The sequence below is a fragment of the Prinia subflava genome, chromosome 2 (genome assembly GCF_021018805.1).
Source record: "Prinia subflava isolate CZ2003 ecotype Zambia chromosome 2, Cam_Psub_1.2, whole genome shotgun sequence".
NCBI lineage: Eukaryota > Metazoa > Chordata > Aves > Passeriformes > Cisticolidae > Prinia > Prinia subflava.
The window spans coordinates 82095950-82112758 of NC_086248.1; the positions used below are offsets into that span (position 1 = coordinate 82095950).

Here is a 16809-nt window from a genome sequence, read left to right on the forward strand (position 1 = left end):
TTGGTTTGTTTCCTTTCTACAGATTCCTCCAATGGTACCAAAACAAGGCATAAGGCTGAAGAGTCTAGAAATGAGATTTACTAGTAGTTGGACCCCTCTGCTTATTAGCAGTGGTTAAAAAACAAAATCGTGGGAGAAAAAATTAGAGCATCATTTCTATGTTGTTAAAAATTGTCAGCAAAGCTGACTAAATTAAATCAGAAAGCCCTTTAAAACATGAAATACTGTTGATTATGGCTGATCTGGAAATCAGCCAGAGGAGAAGGGTGGGGAATACCAATATCAGAACTCATTCGCACTCTTAAGAGAACATTGGTTTTCAAGATGAAAACAAACATGAGAAGATGAATGTGATTTTATACGTGTAATCACTTAAATTCTATCTAAAATCCAACAATATAAGCCTTCGACTGTTACATAAATACAAGTATAGTGTTAGAGACTGTTGGGATTGCCACTTTTTCATTGTCTGTCAATAATTCTCTCTCTTAATATGAAGCTTAGAATTGCAATAACAGCAAGTACTGGTATAAAAGCGTAGAGTACGAGGAAATCGACCGTGAACCGGGACAATGCCCCGGGATAGTTTTTCTCAATGAACCGGATGCCTTGGGAGAAAACACACGCAGCATTATTTGCAGTGGAACTGTTGGCTCCACCTGTCAAAAGAAACAAATAATTTCTTTAACAGGTAAATCAGTAAAATTAAAACTCAGAACTCCAGTCTCTAGCTCATGCCTTGAATACACCTCTCGCTGACATCAGTTCCATGAAGAACATACCCCACAGCAGTATTTCTCATCACTGTGGAATAAAACCAGACGAGCCCTATGTTTGTATGGTTAATCCGTGACATACTTTTTGAAGGGAAGAACAAGGGTCACTAGGAGCTCTCTCTTTTGTTCATGCCAAACAAAGATTTATGGCTTTTCAGACGTTATCTGGAGTGGCATCAGGAAGCAAGTTTCCCCATGTGGTAGACTTACACTGTTGATATGTGTTGAGAGTTCAAAATGCAAGAAATTGTGACTGTCTGAAGGACACATTAAAAATGAGGTGTTTATTGGTACTAATAGAGTCATGGATTCATTTTCTAAGAGTTGTTGACCTTGTAATAAAAAGGTGCAGGAGAGATTGATAGATAAAAAATATGTAGCCTTGGAGAGGAGTATGGACACCTGGATACAACACCCCGAATATCTTAAGGTAGGTCCAAAGCTGTAGGTTTTACCCCACTAATGTGTATTAGCTACTAACCCTGCCACCCTGATTGATTCTCTTGTTTTGCAGGTTGTCTTGCTCACAACCAGCAAAGCACAGCTTGACAGACCCAAGCTGCTCAATAAATACGATGAGAACACATTTGAACAGAAGCCTCTCTAGTATAGAGGAGATACCGGGTCAGGTGTTTGTTACCTCTCAGTACTCCCTCCACTGGTGTTTGATCTTAGATTGTGCAATTCTCTTGATGCTCTGTTTGTGTAACCTTGCTCAAAAAAACACTCCAGCCTGTAATAAACTTAGCTTCCAAAATTTCTCCAAAGACGGGATAAGAGAACAGGTGAAAAAGAAAAAGATGGAAGAACTGGAAGAATGAGAAATGGTTGGAACAAAGGAATCAAATTCTGCTCTAGCTTGCTGATGTGGCATTATAGTCTTTACTAATTATTAAGTTCTTTGTAGCAACTCAAAAGTTACCTTTATTTTATCAGGATACATGTACATAGAAGGAAAATAAGCATCAACATCTCATTGAAATTATTTATAACTGACTTTTTTTGAACACTTACCACAGGTGAAGTTTAAGCCATAAAATTCATTGACTACAAGGACTTCACTGCTGTATTTTTGAAACGTAAGAAAACTGAGTAGTTTGAAAGGTGTTGGCATTTCTTCAATGGTCCTTAAAGAAACAGAGAAGTTAAGCTGGCTTTTGCTGCATACTAAGAGCCCCCAAATTAAAACAAGCTCTTGTAACCTGTGACAGAAACAGTTCTTGTCGCTGCCTGTAGGGTTTTCAAACATAAAGCCCAATTTCAGGGCTAAATGATGAGACAACCATGAAGGCTGTCCCTGACTTTGGTACACTGTCACACCATTCAACCCTGACTTGTTTGTGGACAGTCACAAAGAATTCTATGGTTGTTTGCTATTCACACAGCAGTGATAAACTGAAAATGACAAGACCCAATATAAAGACCCTTACTTGCCAAAATGTGTTGCTTTCAAAGTAAGAAACCACCACCCCTCCCTCCATCTTCAAAACCAAGTAAGACTGAATAGCAAATCATTGCTGCAGTAATAGCAAAGCAAAAATGAAGCAAAAATAATGAGAAGAAACATTCAACAAGACTGGGCAGTTTCAATGTCTAAAATACTTCAAGACTCAAGATTCAACAACAATAACAAAATTAACCGGAAAAAAACCCAGCAAGGCAAGTCTCAATGCTATTTTTAATGTCCTTCATTGTTTATGAAGATTAATAAAAAAGATTCAAACTTATAATGAGCAATGTCTGTGCTGTAAAATAAGGTTAGAAACCACTCTAATTCTTTTAAGTTATCATTAGGGCATTAGACTACAGTAGCAGGAATAAATGTCTTGTCACTATAAACACACATCTTCCTGAAAGGCAGGGACCAAATAATTAGACATTAAACTAGCTTTATATCATAAGTATGAGCTGAGATCTCCTTTAAAGAGACAAAGCATCATCAACTTTGTGAAGATTCAGATGGTTTCCTTGAGGACAACACCATCTGTTGTTAGGCTTAATTAATTTTCATTGGGAGGGTCTCAGGTAAGCATATCCTACTTGCTCAGCATCTTAGGAAAACTGCTTTTAAACATTACACATTTATTCTGGTATGTCCCTCAAAAAACCCAGTAATTCCAGTATTGACAAATAAAAGGGGAAAACTGTTCAAACTTCACGTAATTAAAACACAAAATCATTTATTTTGCACAGTAACAAAGCAAGTGGATCACAATTTTCCCTCACATTTAATACACTACCTAATAATTAATACAGATTTCAATCTGTAAGGGTAGAGAAAGTGACTGAAAACTTTACTGGCTAAACTGGATAATAATACTAGTAAGATAGTAGAGAGCAACTGTATTTTTAAACCAGCATTACCAATGTTTAATGTCTGATAAGTTCCAGCAGTTACTAAAAGATGTAGGAACAGGGATTTTTGGTAGGCTCCTTTAATGAGGACAGCATTTCACATCATGTCAGCATCAGTAAAAGAATGCAGATGAGCTGAGAGATATTAATTGTTCAGTTTTATCTTCAATGTATTTGCAAAAACTGGGGGAAATCTTCAGTATCTTTGTTGATATCTAAAGATATTGTCTGTTTTTATTTAGTACAAGGCCCAACAAGATTAGGTAGTTCTGCCACTGAAGGAGCACAGCTGCTCTTGCTTTTCCATTGCTACCTGTGCATTACTGGATCTCTGCAATACCAACTGTTCTAGAAACTCTTCCACAGCTGGATCATTTTAACAGCAACACTGTAACAAAGTAAGACTTTTTCCTACCTTACTAGCCCTGTTCCCACTATCACACCAGCTGAATTCAGTAGCACCACACCACTTTGGACTATCTGTGGGTCTTGAACCATGCCGAGTATAACAAGTGTTAGCAGTTCACCAATCATGTGCGATGCTAGGACAACAGCAAAGAAAATTCCAAATCTGGAAGCCTCAGGATACAATCCTGTAGTCCTGTACAAAGACAAGAAAAAGAACAGTTAAAAAACAATGTTTGGGTGGTAAACTTGGAAAGCAGTTTTTACTTTTGTTTCTATTTGGGATTTTTGCAGTTATAGCTCATTAAGTGCAGAGTTTAGTCCTTAGTTTAGCTTTAATCCTTAGTATATTGTTTAGAATCCTAACACAAAGGACATCCACTTACTATCATGATGTAAGTGCAGACATACGAGGTCTTCTCAAACTAGATTGAAGAGGGTTATGCAAAGATGTAATTCGTGTAGAAACCCAGGTTGTTTCAAGACAATTACCACAACTTTTCAATTTCTTAAACTAACCTGCTGCTTCTTGTAGAGTCTTTGCAGTGGGAGTCATCCATGTAAGTCACATATTTAAAGAACATCTTTATGCAGGTAATTAACAGATAGGACTTTGCACTTCTGATAATGTGCAAGCAAACTTAAGAATGGATATAACCAATTAAATAAAAACGAATTGAATTCACCACCCATGTAATTCATACTAATGCAATTTCCCCCATATTCCTGCATTCTTTAGTGAAATATACTGTTCCCAGTTTTCCCCTAGCTAACCCAAGGGAAAGAGTTCTCTCCATCTGTACTCAAGATTAAAAAGTTAAGAAAAGCCAGCAGTTGCTTGACAAACTTAATTCAGCCTTATAGTGTATGTGACAGATGACAAAACCCTTTATTACATTGTGACACGTTACTCTTTTTCCAAAATACCTCATACCAAAATTGGCTCACACTAGGTGCACACTGCATGCTTTGCTTAGCTAATAAGCAGCAATTCGACATTTAATTTTCTTTTTTTTTTTTTTTTGGTTTCTTTTTTTTTTTTTTTTTTGTTGCTCAGTGCAAGACCCTATGTCTTTTTTTTTTAAATCACCAAGTTTGAATATGGGCTTAAAACAGATGTATTAATTTTAACAACTTTTAAGTACAGATTGCTGCAGAAGAAACAGCTTTCCAAAGTCCTAGCAGAAAACTATCACCACTGAGCCACTCTAATACTTTACAAAGAGATATGGAGACACAGGCTAGTAAATCTGGGGTATGAATAGAACAGAAGAAAGCTTAAAAAAAATCCCAAATAGAGAACATTACAGCAATAGAATAAAAACATGTTGTGAACTGTCAGAAGATTTCCCAGAGGTATCTTCTGCTAGGAAAATCTGCACAGACAATACATTTACTTGATTGCAAAAGAGGCTCTCTTTGAGCTTGGCCAGACCTGCCTTGTGTCTGATCAGGTCAGAGTTTGGGTCTACCTGACCCAACTGTCTGACCCCACAAACACAAACTGAATGAGAAATGGCTCGTAAGAACACATGCCAGAGGCTGTCAAAGCCTCTCAAAAAGTTACTCCATCCAGGAGAGTTCAGTCCTGCATAACAACTGCCAAAATTTCATCCAGAAGCTGCTTGCCCTGAGAGGTCTAAGAGCATTGTGAAATCACTTTGATATATCTCCGATGGCTTCCAAACAACCATGATATTGGAAAGATAATATCTGTGAATATTATCCATTAACTGAAGCCTCACTATCTATTGTTGATTGTATTTGAGCCAACTAAAGCACAGGCACAAAGTCTCTGCCCACGTGGATTCCTTGTTTGTTAAGGAGCTGAGGGTGTCACTGAGCCTGGAAAACTGCTTTCCAAAGGGCTGTTTTCTCGGCCCCAGTCACAAACAGAAGGGCAGCACAGCACTTAGTGGGAGGAAGAGTAATTTCTGTCTGTCTGTCTGGGAAAAAAAGGCTACTCGGGAAGCCCTGCCTGAAGCAGGCAGCACTGACACCCCGCAGAAATAAAAGCCCAGGTAGCTAAGGGGACAAAAGTGGCTACTTTTCACATCAACACCAAACTACAAAAAAACCTGCCCATGCATTCAAGTCCTCACACCTGGAAGAACACAAATCTCCCTCTCCAGGATCTTCTCTTTACACTGAGATTTCAAATGGAAAAAATTAAGTAAATGCTGAGCACTCCCTTCATCGCCTACTACATACCAGAAGTAAGGAGAGAATCCTTTTTTCATGGCTTTTTCCAGATGGGGGAAAAATGCTACTATAAAGCTCCCTGTGCAGAAATTCTAATTCAGAAGTCCAAGCAATGTTCTGTAGCTGTACTTTATCCATTCTCCATTCATCTTACTGGAAAGCAAGAGCACTAACATGCACTGCTCCAGCAGAATGGCTTCTGCAGTTCAGCTCTTTTATGAGGGTGTATCCACTTACCACTTCTGAACAGCTCTTCAGACACCATGCATCCACAACATGAACCAAGCCTGCTCATCACCTGTACACGTTTCACTACAGACCTCCAACTGATTGCAACTGTCCCAGGAAAACTAAAATTAACGTTGGTGCACCAGACATCTCTCAACATTAGAAAGGAAAAGGTTGAAGGACAGAAATTTGTGCTTTTCTCTGGAGGGCATAAGAAAGGGATCCAGATTTCATCACTTCCATATGCTGTAGCTAAACCCCAATGTCCCAGGAAATAAAAGTTTTGTTACTGTCACGTACCTACAGGTGACTTCCTCACTTTAAGTGTGTGTGTTTGTTTTGTAATTTCCTGTCTTTCTAAATGCAATGTAAAGTGACACTTCCTGCTTTCAATATTACACAAGGATGATAACTGTCCCAGGTCCATTAGAACTTTCCAAATTACCTAGAGAATTGGTAATTTACTTACTGGGGAAGTGTTTTCAGCTCTGCCTGAAGGAGAAGGGCTACATTTGTGTCATCTTCCCTTATGCTTTCTGTGTAATCATTTTGAGAGACAACAGCAGGAAGCCATGCCAGGAGGCCTTTTGCTGACATGTTAATTGACACTGGTAACAAAAAGAAGATGACAAGCCAACAGATGGTCCAAATGCTTACCAGTATATGAAGGTGCTGAAAATGGCCACGCTGAGGACACTGAAGGGCAGGAAATGGACTATGTAAGCTACAAGCATTTGCCATTTCTTATACAAGCCATCTTTACTTTCTTGGTCACTGATGGCACGTAGAGGTGGGACTGAATGAAATACATAAGAAATAAAGGAAATTACCATTAAACAGAGAGAGCAAGACTTGTTGTTAGCAGAAATGATCTGAAGCACAGAGACAACTCTGAGAATATATCACAAACATTCTGCCTGAACCATTCTGATCACTTTTTTCCCCACTATAAATGCAAAGCATCTCCCTGAAGATTGCAAACATTGGTAGGCTTAATGAAAGAGGCCTAACTTATCAGCATGCAGGACAGCCTTCTCTTTTTGCATATACAAATTACACATGAGAAAACCTCTGTCACTGGCTAATTTATTGAGGTACTCTGATTTCAAGGTGATGACAGCAGTGTATGTTCCCTACATGAGCAAAATGTTTTAGGGCTGTAAACAGAAACTACTGTTGGTTTCAGTATGGCACTTGTAAGAAAAAAATCCTCTGAAAATTTAATCATCACAAAATATTCATAAATCCAATTATGCTTAATTGCTGTTAAAACTGTTTTACATTTCCATGCTTTCCACATGTCTGGTTTTGAGCTCACTTAGATATTAACTAGACCTAGACTTTGTCTGGCCTATAAAATGCTACACACAGGCAAATCTTTTGCAGAGTTTAGAATAAAGCCTTCATAGACAGGCCAGATGTAAAAAACAAAGGCAGAGATCAGGGCGTATTCCCTTAAATTCCATTGAATTTTGTGCTTCTGTATCAACTCTGACATGACCTAGAACAGTGAAGATTCTTTAAATTACTATCTCCAAGAAATACTTTTTCTTATTTAAGACAGAGTGGCAGCAACACGCGCTGCTGCACGTAAGACAGGACAGAAACTCACACAGGGCCAGAGCATTGAGCATCCCTGTGTAGGGGGGGGCACTCACGCACTGGTAGACAAGCCCCACGCGGTCCTGCACGGCTCCCTGGGCCAGGTCATTCCTCAGTCTGAGAAGGAAAAAGGCGATAAACAAGCCAAACAACACATTCTGGAGGAGACGCATGATGATGCCTATCTTATCTCTGGAGAAGTTTCTAGTTGTTCTCCTGACAATGAAACAAAACAACAACAAAAGCCTTGTTAGCTACAACCGAACACATGTTGGTAGGGTACTAAGCTTTGAACAAATCTTAGACACACAGTGTCCACAAAGAGCTAATACATTAAAAAAGACAAGGGACAAGTGGAGTGGGAGATCGAATAATCAAGGAAGTACATTTATACATGGAGGGGAAACCTGAAAGATTGGTGGAGAAGAAAAAAATAATTGATTGAAAAATGGGGCAAGGGGGAAGTCTTACCGTAAAAGAATCAACATTTGGTAAAAGCCACTGGGTAAGTCTTTGTTTTTGAATGGTATTGGTGGCAGCTCCTTCATACACTTGGTTTTTTCAATGGCTGCCAGTACTTTGCTAAAGATCTCCGAGTTTCTATAGGCTGATACAAATTCCTGAACCCTACTGTAGGTTTCAAGTTCGTGCTCCTTGCTTCGGGTGTCCACAGATGTCAGATCCACTGTAAAATGACAATTTTTACTCTATATACACATCACTTTCCCTTCGAATCTTTTTTCCCCTTGCAGGTAACTTCTAAAGTTAGTCTCCATTCTAAAATGTGCAAAGATGAGGTCAGTTGAAAAGTATTCAAGGCTTCTTTCTCCTTTCTGTTAGATGCAGCATGAATGAATGAACTGTGCAGCCACAAGAAATCTGTGTTTTGTGACCTCTGTAGGACCCTGCAGTTCAGGTCCTTGATCTGGAAATGCAAGGCCTGAGCACTGTGGTGGTCAGACCTTTAGCATTCTCCTTGCACAACACAGAGCTGTAGAGAGCAAGACAAAGCACCAGAGGATGAGCCTTTATGAAGATGAAGAGATGACTTATCTGGTCATGTATTTCTCAGGTTTTCAGGCAAATGTTCACACATGGCTTCACGGCTCTCCCTTGTCCTCTGTCTGCTCCTCCATAACTGCGGAGCTTTATTTTTTGGTTAGTGTGAACTCACACCGTAGAGACACTGCTCTTCTCTACTTGAGCTGTTAATGCATTGTTGCACTGGGTCTCACCTACCTCTTTTGCAGATATACTTCTCTTTTAATGTGAAGTCAGAGGATGTTCAGCTGGCCAAATTCCCCTAGCAGGCTCAGCCCAAGCTGAAGGGAGTATTACTGACTGCCGTGGAGCTCAGGAAGGCACCTTACTTCACAGAGTTAGTGGTCCTTTCTAATAACTCCACCTAAACATACTCCTGACCCCAGCAATTCTTTTGCTGGCAGGTGGGAAATTTGTGTGTTCCATTTTTGCAAGTCATACAGATTCAGTAACAATGCTAAAATGCCTTAGAAATGTCCCTTTTCCCTAACAGCAATGAATTAGCCAAGGTTTTGAAAACTGGATTGTTGTTCTCAGCAATATTTGTTCTTACCCAATTTTGTATTACTCTTCTAAATCTGGTAAGATGTCTTCATCAGTTATTTATTCCTAAGGTTTCTCTCATCCTTAGATTTCAGTTTTGCAACGTTCTGTTCAACTTCAGAACACAAATTCAACAAAAGGAAGCCTTGTCCAAGATTCTTAACTTGTCCTCAAAACCTGAATTAAGCTTATGAATAGTTCCCTGGTGTTCTAAAAACTGGAATTCAGCAGAATTGTCTTTAATGATAAATATATCCAAAATGAAGCCTTCACTTTTATAAACATGAATATCTGAAATGGAGGAACACTTTTTAAAGCTTGGCCAGTGTGACTTGCTGGAAGTCACACAGGAAATAAATGGCAACTGGGTGTGCTTTAAAAGAATTGTTAACACTGACTACTAACTAGACCAACTAGCTAATGCCTACCATGCATTTGTACTTTCTATAAACATGTGACAGTTCAACAATACAATCCACACTCAATACATAGGATCTATTTTCCTCTGCTGCTGGTGTAAATGATATCAGAATCTGTCCCTTCATTCACATCAAATCACACAAAAAATATAAACTACCAATTTTCGAAAGACTAAATATTCTGATGATTCTTTGCTCTAATCTGTATTTTTTCCCTTTCTTGTCACATTCAAAGGTTGACATTTGAAGAATGCAGTACTCTCTTTACCAAGCTTTTTTAAAAGTGGGTCTAAATCTCAAATCATCTATGCTTTTCAAGACTATTCAAATTCATGAAGGCAAAATTATCCTCACTGTCATACCAGTATTTTCAGCTTTATCCCATTCCAGCTTCATGTCAACAACCATCCTCTCCTCTCACTGAGTTTAGAATGCCATGCAGACAATAGGAAAACACTGCCTGCTCTGAATGCAGCTTTTTGGATTGGCCAAATGCCCTGTTTAGTGCTCATCAAGTATTGCCAGAAATTAACCTGTTGGATTTAAATAGAGTTATGTACACTGCTGCGTATCTGTGCACACACAAACACATCCACATTCTCTTCAAACCTGTGCCTGTGTGGATCAGAGACATGGATGTCCTGCAGCAAAATCAAGCCTCATTTCCAAAGTCCTGACCCTTTTTCTTTCAGCCTGAATTGGTAGAACAATCCTCTGCAACTTATGTCAACAGTTTGCTATCATCACCTCCTGAAGCATCCTTTCTGTTCCAGTAGTTCACCCTGGCAACTCCCCAAACTTTCAGAAATGTCAAACTCAGAATTCCTGGAAACTGATGCCTCAAGTCATCCCATATTTATTCTACATCCTTCCCTCCAGGCAACATCTCTTTTCAGTTGCTTGGCATCACAGAATCTGTAAGAGCATGGGATCTTCCACAGTCTTGGAATCAAATTAATTTTCCAACATCCAGTGCACAGCCATAGAAAAATGCCATCAGGAATCCACAGGATTCATGAAGTTGAGATTCTTTTTGTATTGATAATTTACTCCTTTACTGCAAATACGGCTATTTTATGGAGTCATTAGGAATGACATGGGGCCAGCTCTCTCTCTGAGCTGAAAATAATGAAAAAGTTGGAGCAGAATTTGAATACAATTCTATCTCTGGAAAAACTTTAACTTGGGGAAGAAAACAAATTGTTTTACCAAAACAACTTAGACAAACTTACCATAGAAGTCAAAAGGATTTGATTGTTCAGGACAAGAATAGCCACAGTCACTAAAAAATGTGATCATTTCCATAGGGCTCCCACAGAAAACCATTTCTCCGAAGCTCATGATGGCTATTTTATCAAATAACTGTTGGGTAAAAATTAATATATTAGCAGGATGTACTGAGAATCATGGAATGTGCTGACTTGGAAGGAATCCATCAGGATCATCAAGGCCAACTCCTGGCCCTGCATAGGACACCCTAAGAATCACACTATGAGCCTGAGAGCATTGCCCAAAAGCTTCTTGAACTCTGTCAGTCTTGGTGTTGTGGCCATTTCCCTGGGGAGCCTGTTCCCAACCACCCTCTGTGTGAGAAATCTTTTTCTAAGACCCAAACTAAACCTTCTCTGTCACACTTCAGGCCATTCCCTCAGGTCCTGTCACTGGTCACCACAGCAATCAGATCAGGAGTGCATTCATTTTTGAGTACAGCTACTGTCTTGGTAATAGAAATGCTTTGATGGGAAAAATAGTTTTGACACATTCAAACTTCCTTATTATATTTCTCCCAAAAGAGGTTTGTCCTTTCTTTCACTCCTCTCATTGGTGGTTATGCAAAATGACACATCTTTAAGCTCTAGTGGTTCTCAAAACTGTCAATGACAACAGCATAGAGAGACAGTCCACAGAAAGAGATGTGGCTTTCTGACTTCACCTCTAATGCACCTTCACTTACTGACTGACCTCCCTTGGTGCTCAATAGCCCCAGTGTGTAAAACCCCCCAAATGGCTGGCAAGATGACCCTGAGGTGCTGAAGGACTCTAACAGCTTTGCAGGTGAACCTTGGCCAGCGCAAGGTTCAATCCACGCTCTCAAGACACCAGGGATGCTTTCAGTCCAGAAAAGCACTGTTGCTCCCCTCTGGCCCCACAACCATTTACACTCCATCCAGTCAGCCAGGGAAGAGGGGTTTTGCACTCATGAGGCAGGTGGTGGATAAGAGCAAAGTGAGAAACAGTATGGGAAGGGAGGGAAGCCCTCCCCAGCACAAACCCTGCAAGCGAGGCAGGACTGCCCCGCCACATGACCACAGTGTACCCACATGCCTTGCCATGGCTTCTCCCACTGCCTTTGGTTTGGGTAGTTGCACAACCCAAGTGTTAGGCACACAGGGTCCATGCTATTTTCACAAGGCAGTGTGTGTCCCAAAGTGCCCTGTGACTGGCACAAGGCCAGAGTTGCAAAGTTCAAGGGAAGCCTCTAATTATGCAAAGGAAAGGAAAAGAGGCAGCTCTACTGGACCTTGTACTTCCATCCTGAAAAGAACCAAAGTACTAAAAGGTCTGGTGGAAAAGCCAACAGTGAGTAGGTGTCACCTACCTTGAAAAGTTCTGAGCGAGGCTGATGGATTGTGAGGATCACGATCCTGTCTCTGTGTGCAAGCTCTGAGAGAAGCAAGACAAGCTGGTTTGCAGTCAGGCAGTCCAGCCCTGTCGTTGGTTCATCAAGTAGCATGACCTCTGTCAAATGACAAGGAACAGCTTTAAAATTCAGGTAAATGAGGAGCAAATGGCATAGCTTCTGCCATTAAAGCTGATTTGGCAAATAACAGAAATGACTTTACAGGTGAAGTTCCACACATAAAACAGAGTATGCACAGATATTGCCATTACATGATGTTTCAGTTTTAGTTACTTTCAGTGGTTCAGTTTCAATGACTAGGAATAGGACATTAAAAAATATTTCAGAGGATAATACTTCTTTTTCTAAATTCATGTGAAATCTGAAAATTACCAAAATAGTTTTGATGCATACATCTGCTTCTAAGAACAATAATGATAAATTTCAGCATGTACAAAACTGTAAATATAAGTGACAAAATTAGCTAGGAGTTATATGTTCTGAATTAAATTTATATATACACACAGAATTTGTTATGAGCAAACTAAGAATTGCTAAAACACAGCAGATGCAATTCCATAGATTCAAGCAGAAGTTACTGCCTTTTCTTCATTATTTTACTGCACATGAAAGGGCAAAACTTATAATCAAATGCCTTACTTTTATAGAGATGAGACATAGCACAGAAGAGGGCAGTCCAACCTTGATCAGGGTACGAGGGGAGGAGAGTTTTCACCATAGGTTTATCTACACAGAATTACTACAGTGTTTACTCTAGAGGTTAGTGAGGTCCTGAGCAGCAACTACACCCCAGGAGCCACCAGTAGCAGGGATGTACCCCACTGGGCTATTTAAGCTCCTTCCTGCCTAATATGCAGTTGTAGCACATTCACACGGCTCCAAGGACTCCAGCATCCAACAAATATGAGCTGTACATTCCCTCTGTGAGATTCTGGCACCTTCAAGAAACTTTCTCAAAACTGACAAAGTTTTTCCCATGGATAATCCTTCCATAGTCACTCAGCTTTGATTTTCTTTCATCAGAATTTTTTTGGCTCTGGAACATATATGGCACCCACACATACATAGATCAAGGGCAGCTACTCCACTAAAAGGCTCAGTGCTTGCACATGTATGGCTCTAATGTACTCAAAAATGATAAATTAATGGACTACAACAAACATCTGGGAGGAGTGAACCCAGAAAGACTTAAAATGGGTAAATACAAGTCTAAACTTATGCTCAGTCCCTAAGATTTTTAAATTGTCTGCTTTCCAAGATCAACTAACAGATCAGTGGCAGACCTCAGTTACTGCTTATTCTCTTCTGTCATCACCAGGCTGGCTTCTGCTGAATTAAAGAATGCAAATGCTTTTGTATTTTAAAGTGGTTTACAGAGGCCTGCGGTAGGAGCACGAAGTGACACCGCCTTGTTTTATTTTGAATATCCATGCAGGGGTACTTACTGGGATCTTGCAATAGCTGGGCTGCCACGGATACCCGACGCCTCTCTCCCCCAGAAATTCCTGCCACATTCCGGCTTCCAATTATTTTGTCAGCAATGTGGCTGAGACTCAGCTCTGCCATAACTGCATCTACCTGAAAAATAATTACAATTTCAAAAGACTAAACACAGTCCAACTCAGATACCTGTGTGCAATGGCAAAAAATAGCAAAAAACCCCACATAATTTTAAGTTATAGCTTTACCAATATCCTGCTTGCATCCATTCTTGGTGGACGGTATCTGGCCTATTTTCTATTTCATTATTTTTAATACATTATTTAAATTATTTTTTGAAAAAAATTATTTCAATGTATTCTGAAATGAGTAAATTTTAGCTTCACTTTAAGAGATAAGAGTTCAAAGATGGGACTAGAAGTTAAGGTATGAAGCATAATGTGCTGCTCTGGCTTCTGAAATCAGGGAGCAGGAAGGCACATCAATTCTGGGAAAACATAAATTACTGAGTGGAAGACTGGGGAAGAGAGAAGACAGAAAGCAAGACCCTCCGGTCAGGAATATCCAATTTTACTTTCAATAGAATTCAAAAAGAGCCCTTCAAATAAATCTGAAACACACCAATTTTACCAAGAAAGTAGCTTCTAGGGGGCTTAGTAGACCAATGCTTTTTTGTGCTGTTGTGGTTAGTAAGACGTCCCCTACAGGAGATACAGTGCTGTCCAAATCAGTTGTGCTGTCCATGAGACTTGCCAGCACACGTGGCCCTAAATACCCCAGAGAACTGAGGTTCTCCTCTGGGGAAGGGGAGCTGACCTCAACACCAAGACCAGCATCTCCTGCAGTAGTAACTGCTTCAGCTTCTGCTTCCTGCTCCTGGGCAGGAGGGCTTTGTCCCAGCACAATGGTGAGTGATGCCTGGAGCACCAGCACAGCCCCTTGAAGAGGTGGGACCACCCGAGAGCCTGCGTCCTACTCCTCAGCAGGGGGATCTCTCCCCATCTGCAGAATGAGGATTACAAAACCTCATAAACATAAAACACAGCCATGCATGGAAAGAGCTGCTGGTGAAAGACATGATATGTCATCCTGTACGACTCTCTGGTGGAAGAGTGTAAGATACAGACCTTCTTTTTGATGGAGCTGTTGGAGCATTTCTTAAGAGTTAGTAAAGCCGTGTAGGTCAAAGACTCCTGGATGGTGAGGAAGCTTAACAAAGTGTCATTCTGGAAAAAAAGTGAAGAGCAAGAAGCAGTTGGTCCTGTAGTCATTAAAATTTTGTCCCTCTGCATGCAAGCTTAATCATTCATACAGCTTATTAATTGATTTGTTCCAAATTTACTAGTAAAATCACATTCATGTGACACTACTCCATTACACTAGCAACGTTTTTACACAGAAGGAAGCAAAGTACACAAAAAATACATGCAGACATCAACCTGTGGCACGTAAGAGAAGCAATCTCTGAACTGTTCCCTCCTCAGCTGACGTCCATTCACATACACTTCACCAAAGAAGTTGTCTTTATGTCCCAGTCTTCCTGATACTGCATCCAGAAGTGTTGTTTTCCCAGATCCTTCCAAACAGAAGAAATTAATCATGTCCTGAGATGAATTTTATGATTCCAAGAATGGCAGCCCGACTTGGATGGACACGTATGGAAAGTACAAAGTTGGATTTTTTTTCACAGTAACTTTAAAATAATAGGCTCTGAAAATGCAGCTAATTAAGGGAAAGTAAATGGGAAAACTAGAATGCAAATTAGCATTTAATTAATAAAAAATTCACACTGCCGTGAAACATTTGAGTTTTGAAGTAACCTTGTCTGTTATTGAAGTTATAATTGTTAGTTAGATGACAGAAGACTGAACTCTGAAAACCAAGCACCAGTTTTACAAAGCAGAAGTTAAAATCAGCCACAATTTCATTATTTAAAACACAGACCTCAGCCACATTCATGTAGCTGTGGAAGTCACCAGTATTAACTGTGATCTTATTTCTTTGAAATTACTGGAACAACTTACCAGAATTTCCTAAAATCCCCATAATCTGGCCACTTTCTATGTGAAATGAAATATCCTTAAGTATTTGCCGGGTCCATTTTTTACAATATAAAGAGGAGTTCCACCATGGGCCAACACGCTCTCTTGGAAAACAAACATCAAGAAAAAAATTAGACAGAGACTATGTAAACATTTTGCATAAAGCAAGTAAATGGTTCAGAGCTACTTGTATGTGGTACGGGAGCTGCAAGGATTTAAAAATATGGAAAAAGAAAAGTATTTTCTCCCTTACCCTTTCCCTTCCTAAAGCTTGTAACTTTGGCATTATCAGGAAGATAAAAGGAGGTCTGAGCACATTTTTCAGAATGATTGCTAAGAGGCTTTCGGACTACAACCAAAAGGGCAAACGTGAACTGTGGCGTTATTTGCAGATGATGTTTGCCAGCCATTAATGCACCTGTCCCGTTCCTCAGGGCCTCGTGTTATCCCTCTGGCAGCAGCACGAAAGGCAGTGGGGAAGTGCCCATGGTTTGGGAATCTCCTCCGAAGCACGTCCCTCAGAGAGGCGTGCAGGAGCTGCGGCGGGGCTGCGCAGGGCTGTGCCCTGAGGCGCGGGGCCCGGAGCCTCCAGAGGGGCCCGGAGCCCCGAGAGGGGCCTGGCGCCGCCGCCCCCGCCGTGCCGGGCTGCGGCCGGCCCCGCTCCCGCAGCCCTGCCGCCGGGACAGGGACCCCCCACCGCCCTCGCAGCCCTACCTGATGGTGTAGGAGACACCCTGCACGCTGATGCTGTCGGGGAGCTGCCCCGCAGCCTTCCCCTCGCCTGTGTGCCCGATGCTGCCGCTCTTCTCCAGGGCGGGAGACGCTCTGCCCGACATCCTCGGGTGTCTGCGCAGCCCCCCGCGTCCCTCACGCTGCTGGCCGGGTGCCTGGCACCGCCACTGCCGCCAGCACCATGCCGCCCCCGGCTGCACCCAGGGGCAGCTCCCCGGCCCGGGTCACAGCAGTTCGCTGCCCCCGGCACTTGCCACCCCAAAGAAAACAGAAGGGCTCCCTGTTCTGTCTTTTTCCAGAAAGAACTGATCAGTGATTAAGCTGAAGCCGCTATCTGATGTACCTTTAGCCTGGGCTGTTAGTGTCCCGGAGGAGGGGAGTAT

General features: G+C 41.1%; 1 protein-coding gene across 1 annotated transcript; it reads right to left on the reverse strand.

The window, feature by feature from the left end:
- Nucleotides 1-123: 123 nt before the first annotated feature.
- On the reverse strand, nucleotides 124-16804 carry ABCG5 (ATP binding cassette subfamily G member 5). The gene is made up of 13 exons (XM_063390794.1): nucleotides 16409-16804; nucleotides 15677-15798; nucleotides 15092-15228; nucleotides 14780-14878; nucleotides 13658-13790; nucleotides 12171-12310; nucleotides 10804-10933; nucleotides 8040-8253; nucleotides 7579-7784; nucleotides 6624-6762; nucleotides 3547-3732; nucleotides 1791-1903; nucleotides 124-659 (listed from the first exon to the last, which is right to left on the reverse strand). The coding sequence occupies exons 1-13, from the start codon at nucleotides 16528-16530 to the stop codon at nucleotides 463-465; spliced, it is 1938 nt and encodes a 645-aa protein (XP_063246864.1). The 5' UTR covers nucleotides 16531-16804; the 3' UTR covers nucleotides 124-462.
- Nucleotides 16805-16809: the final 5 nt, after the last annotated feature.